Source organism: Diabrotica undecimpunctata, chromosome 9 (assembly GCF_040954645.1).
Source record: "Diabrotica undecimpunctata isolate CICGRU chromosome 9, icDiaUnde3, whole genome shotgun sequence".
NCBI lineage: Eukaryota > Metazoa > Arthropoda > Insecta > Coleoptera > Chrysomelidae > Diabrotica > Diabrotica undecimpunctata.
The window spans coordinates 122631923-122638441 of record NC_092811.1 but is presented as its reverse complement, the minus strand read 5'-3'; the positions used below and the strand labels follow the sequence as shown (position 1 = coordinate 122638441).

At 33.1% G+C, this 6519-nt stretch overlaps 1 protein-coding gene across 1 annotated transcript; it reads left to right on the top strand.

Annotated features, from left to right (window-relative positions):
- The first annotated feature begins 711 nt into the window (after positions 1 to 711).
- Positions 712 to 5755, top strand: LOC140449967 (uncharacterized). The gene is made up of 2 exons (XM_072543384.1): positions 712 to 794; positions 2756 to 5755. Exon 2 carries the CDS (start codon positions 2833 to 2835, stop codon positions 5158 to 5160), a length of 2328 nt encoding a protein of 775 aa, XP_072399485.1. The 5' UTR covers positions 712 to 794; positions 2756 to 2832; the 3' UTR covers positions 5161 to 5755.
- The last annotated feature ends 764 nt before the right edge of the window (positions 5756 to 6519 follow it).

Sequence of the window (6519 nt, the reverse complement as noted above, 5' to 3'; positions counted from 1 at the left end):
GCTCCTGGGTACGTCTTAGTACATTTAACAGCATTGTGATACCTCCTTGCTATCATAATGTAGTCTATTTGATTTCTCACTATTTTTTCTTTGGTATGTTGTGGAGATGTCCATGTATATAACCGTCGAGGAGGTAATTTGAAAAAGGTATTTGTTATTACGAAGTCTTCACTTTAGCAACATTGACTCAATCGATCTCCTCTGTCATTTCTGTTTCCAAGCCCATTTTTTCCTACTTGTTCTCCTACCTTACCTTGGCCCACCTTGGCATTAAGATCGCCATTAATATCTTAATGTATGGAAAGACTGACTTAATAAGTGAAGACAAACAACCTGCAACAAAAAGGTTCAGACCTGACAGTGAAGTCGAATAAATGAACCAAATTTTAACTTTTAAACCAATGTATGTAAAGAAAATAAAAAAAGTAAAGTTCAATAAACATTGAAAAAATTTAATAAGGCAAGTGATGAAAAAATCGACTTATTTTTTATCAAAGCAGTAAGGCAGATTAGATTAATATTGTATATCATATTTGTAAGAAAAATAGAATAAAAATCAATATTGTTAATTATAAAAATACAAAAAATTATAATTAATATAAGGAATATAATAATATAATGTGTAAAAAATTACCTGAAATTTAATTTATAAAATATATAAGTATTATTACATCATTGATATAAAATGAAAAAACATATGTTGATTTTCAGGGATTTTCCAAGATTTATGGGGGATGAAAATTATGTCATCATTATTAATACTGCGACAGACTATTCGAGCAAATTAAAAAAAAGTAAATATTTAGGGTGAATTTCAAATGGACTCAATTTTTCCGAGTTTTCCCATATTTTCCGGCCAGTGAAAACTATGTAGTTATTCATATTTCGACGAGCTACCCCAGAATAAAAAAAAGAGGCTTGCAGCTGCAAAGGAAGCCCAGATAATGTAAATTTTTCCTACGTGTTGCAATTTGAAGTTCCGATGCCGAAAAAAAAAACCGAGCTGAAACAGATATCCTCTCCACTTTCCTATGTCGATCTTTCGAAAGTACCGTCGTTTCGAAAAATAAGATAAATTTTATAGCTATAAGTTTCAATATAAAGTTTAGATTTTCATTCAAAATTTGTGCAAATTTTACTTCTTAATGTTAATAAACAATGGAGATATGATTTTTTTAAAAATAGTCACTAACTTCGTTCCCATTGGTCATAGAAGGTTTTTTATTTTTTAATATGAGCTTTTTTACCAGCTATCCAATGGTTGTACGTACAAGTCTGTAGCTTGAAAAATATAGAAGTTTTTACATTTGTTTATAAGTAAAAAACATACCCCTTTTTCAAACGTTTATTTTGTAAATAATTTCGATGAAAACTCAATATGCATTTAACTTCTGAGATAGTCTAAGTCTTAAAGAATCCTATGAAATTTGCTGAATGTGTCTAGCATCATGCATAGGGCAAGCTCAATAGTTTAAATAATTAGCCTCAGGGATAAACAAATTAAATAACTTATAAAATATTTGACTGATCGGGGGGAAATTTGGCACAAATCTAAAAGATGGTAATTCCTTGATGTTTAAATGTATAATACAATTTTAAATAAAAAAATCGGTTGCCTGTAAAGTCGGTTTTACGGGCGAAGATTTTACGTGACAACGTCTTTTTCTCGGTAGAATATTTATTGATATGAATATTATTAAATTGCACAATAGTTGTTTGCAGTTGAAACGCGCTGTTTCTTCTCAATCGACTGAATTACGATTGATTGCAGAGTGATTTAAACTAATAATTTACTTAACTATCACTATCAACATTTGTCAATAGTATGACATAACCTATAAACTCAGTTTCTCAACTTTTGTGTCAATCTAACAATTAATCAATCAATCATAGTTTACGATAATGAAATATTAGTGTACAATTATTTACCTTTATTGTTGTAGTTGTTGTAAATGACGAATCTAAGCACTCCACATTTTCACTACAGACACAGCTGACGATACTTTAACCACACGTGTGAACTTGTATTATGACGCTTTCTCGGTTTTCCAACGCCAAGAACGCTCGAGTAAGACAGAGACACAAGCACGCACCGATTCAACGCGCCTAATTCTCTAGTGCTGCGCGCGCAGCGGACCGATCATGTTTGAGTGGAGAGAGACGCAAAGCATTCGCCGGTCCGGCGGGCCTCTCTCTCGTTCGGTGACTCATCGTAACAGACGTGAGCGGGCGTTACACTTTTTCATGAGTGACTCCGAGCCACAACCTAATTTAAGACGTTGTCACGTCAAAAAATAAAAAAATTAATAAAATTTATAAATTAGTGCAAAAAAACTGCGTTTTTGCAAATATCTCTGTAAATTATTTATCAATTTTAATTAAAAAAACGGGAAAATAAAGATATTCTTGACATAAAAAAATGACATAAATATTGTTTATTTAAAATATAAGGAAAAAAATTTATAGACAAAAAATCAAATTGTGACCATAAATTATTGCTTAAAAAAACGTAAGGTAAAACTAGGAGTATCTTTTCATCTATTCATCATCTAGTATCCCCCACCTATGTCTTAAAAGCTTCAGATATCTGCGAAACATTTTTCCACCTTTTTTTTTAACCAGACTGGGCTATTTCATCTTGCCAGATATTAATGACGCGTGGGTAAAGAACCATGGAGTCAACTGTAACTGATTATGGATTTTATAAAAGATTGGTTTCTAAATGAATTATTTGAAATAGAAATATTTTTTACAGATGTGGAAGGATTTAAACAGCAAATACATGTATGGATCAATTACTGATTTGCATCTTTGGACTTATAGTGCATATTCATGACTGCAAGCGTTTGTAGCCGTTCACAATTAAAAGACATAAAAATGACTAAATATTGTTGTAAAGTTTGCAACGTTTCTTTCTCTTTAAAAAAGAATTTATCGAGACATTTTAAAAATAAACATGCAAAAAATGAAGTCAAGTATGACTGTGAAATTTGCGAATATTCAGCATCACGACCAGATACTCTATTGAGACATAAATCTTACAATCATCGTCCTAATTTTGATAAAGTGAATTCAAGTACAATAATCGCGTGTGCAATGTGTGACCATACGAGTTCGACCAAAAATTTGATGCTTAAGCATTATAAATTGAAACATGATATTACTTTGGCTGAAAAAGAGAGCTTTACGTTTGCAAGTGAAGACAAGTTTTTCGAGTGGAAGTTAAGTGTTGAGAATAGTGATAAAAATAATTTTGTACTTAATAGAGGAAAAACGTCGGCTGCTGATGGTAAATCAAAATCAACGTTTTACTGTTTTCGCGACGGATATTTCAAGAGTAGAGGTTCTAACGTTCGCCAGGAAAAAATGTTGGGTAGCAACAAAATAAATGGACATTGTCCAGCAAAAATGGAGGTAATTACTCTTCCCACTGGTGAGATAAAAGTAGAGTTTTTTAAAACGCATGTTGGCCATCAAAATGAAGTCGAACGCATGAGATTATCTAAAAAAGAAAAAGATGAAGTTGCTAAATATATTGCTTCAAAAATTCCTTTCGATAATATTTTGGATAATCTCAAGGCATCTCTTTCAAATGATGAAGTCCAACGACGAGATCTAATTAAGCTAAAAGATATGCATAATATAGCTAGAGATTATAATTTAAAAGTCGAAGAGGTTAGCCAGAGTAATGACAGTACAAGTGTACATTCATGGGTCGTGGAAATGCAAAAATTTGGCAAGATTGTGATTTTTTATAAACCTCAAGGTTCAATGTCGCCAGAATTTCCACAATTAAAAGACGATGATTTTGTTTTGGTTATTATGAACGACACACAACGTGAAATGTTGAAACGTTTTGGTGAAAAGTGTGTTAGCATTGACAGTACACACGGATTAAATTCGTACGGGTTAGAATTAACTACTTTGTTTGCATTAGATGACGTTAATCAAGGTTTTCCATGCACATTCATGTTTTCCAATCGTACCGATGGCGAAATCTTACAAGTAATGCTTCAAAATGTTAGAGATTCACTTGGCGGTAAAATAAAGACTAACATATTTATGTCAGATGTGGCTGAGGATTTTTTTAATGCATGGCAAGTCGTTATGGAACCGCCTAATTTGCATTTGTTTTGTTCCTGGCATGTAGATGAAGCATGGAGGAAGAACTTGTGCAAAATCAAAGGAAATAAAGAAAACCAAGCCGAAGTATATAAAATGCTTCGTACTTTGATGGTAGAAAGAGACAACATCGCATTTGAACAGATGTTCAAAGAAGTGGTAGAAAGTTTAAAAAGCGATCCAGACACTACTGAATTCGGAGAATATTTTTGTAAGGAATATCAGCGAACTGTGTCTTATTGGGCTTATTGTTATCGCCCACATGGCTGCTTAAATACAAGTATACATTTAGAACGAATGCATATTATTATAAAACATATTTATTTGAAAGGAAATAAACACAAAAGAGTTGATGTCGCAATCCAGTCGTTAATGCGATTTTTGCGAGATAAACTGACTTATAACCACACAGGAAAGTTAACATCAAAGATTTCAGCAATAAAAAACCGTCACCAAAATTCATTACAATTAGATGTTAATGACGTCACAATAAGTGATGACTGGAATTTATGGAAAGTCTTTTCAAAAGATAAACGCGAAATCTATGAAGTGACAAAAATCCATAATACCTGTACATGTGATTTAAAGTGTGATGAATGCAAAATATGTATTCACGATTATATTTGTACGTGTACTGATTCATTAATTAAATTTAATATGTGTAAACATATTCATTTAATTAAAAAAGTAGCGAATGAAGAAATATTCCATCAAATTTATGAAAAAGAAGAAAACGATGAATTTATTCACGAAGAACCAGTTGAATGTGTTTCACAAAATATAATTTTGAGTGATCTGCAAAATAAGGAAATAATTCCGGTTATTGACTTAAAAGGAAAAAAAGAACTGATCATGAATCAATTTCTTGGTGTCTTACATGAAGCTAATTCTGAAGATGATCTAGAATTGATTAATAAAATGATCAGTCAAACTCAATCAACAATGCGTGCTCGAAATTCTCTGCAATATAATTCAATTTTCTTAACTGATACCAGTGAAGAGCCGCCAATAAAACGAATTAAGCAGGAAGGCGTTTGAGATTTAATTTCAATGCAGGGCTACTGCCATCCGATTATACATATTTCGACCTTATTAGGTCTGCTTAGAGCGACATATGTAGAAGCAAAACAAATAAAATTTGAACGGCAGAGGACATTTGGCTACAAAAAAGCAGAAGAAACAAAATACTTCTATAGTAGTACCAACTACTCAAGAAAAATAAGAAATTGATATGTAATTATCATGAAGTAAGTAATACCCTTCTGACACAAATGTAACCTCAATCTTTTGTTGACATAAATCGAGAGTTTCATTGCGATACAACAAGTCTCAACGGCGAATCCAGGCCAGGTCCACCCAAAACAGCAGTCACACAGCAAAACATTGATGCGGCTCGTCAGGTAATTAAAGATGACGTCGTGTAACATACCGGAAGATAGAGCCATTTTTGGGCATTTCAAAGACCTCGATCCAAAAGATCCTACATGAAGAACTGGGTGATATGTTTGCTCACAGAAGTGCAAAAAGCGGTTCGCGTCAATTGGTGTCGACAAACATTGGAACAGTTCAACAAAGGAAGCTCAAAAAACGTTTATAGTATTGTTAGCGGCGATGAATCTTGGATTTACTCCTACGAACTAGAAAATAAACGCCAATCCGCTGTGAGGATGTTTCACGATGGGGAAAAACCAACAAGAGTGATCCATTCTCGAAGTGTGTCAAAGAAAATGTCGCAACTTTTGTGTCAAAATCTGGTCATGAGGCAACAATTGCTTTAGAAGATTGAAGACCGGTTACTTCTGATTGGTATATAACCGTTTGTTTACCAAAAGGTATTGCGAAACTCCGACAAAGCAACACACACGGCGAATCATCCTACATCAGAACAAAGTGCTTTTGGAGTTTCAAAACATCGAATTGCTAAACCATCCACCGTATGGCCCCGACCTAAGTCCCAACGACTTCTTCACGTTCCCAAAGATGAAGAATTCAATGCGTGGGCAGCCATTCCAGTCGCCAGAAGAAGCCATCGATGTCTTTAAAACACCAATTTTGCAGGTATCAACTGAAGACTGGAATAACCAATTGGTTTGAACGTATGCAAAAGTTTATCGATCTTGGTGAGACATATTTCGAAAAGTAATAATGTACTTTATTTTTATCTTTATGGCTATATGCGAAACTAAAAATGCAACCCTGGTATATTAATATAAAATAAGTATGTTTCGTACAGTGGAATAGGCCTACAGGGGATACAACTATAAAAAACCGCGCCAAAAGTTATCTACTTCTTTTAAGTGGTATAGAAAGGATAACAATAATAATTAGATACATTAACACGTTCAGTCATTGCATAATGATATGAAAGTTTTCGTAAAAATCATGTATTAGATTGAA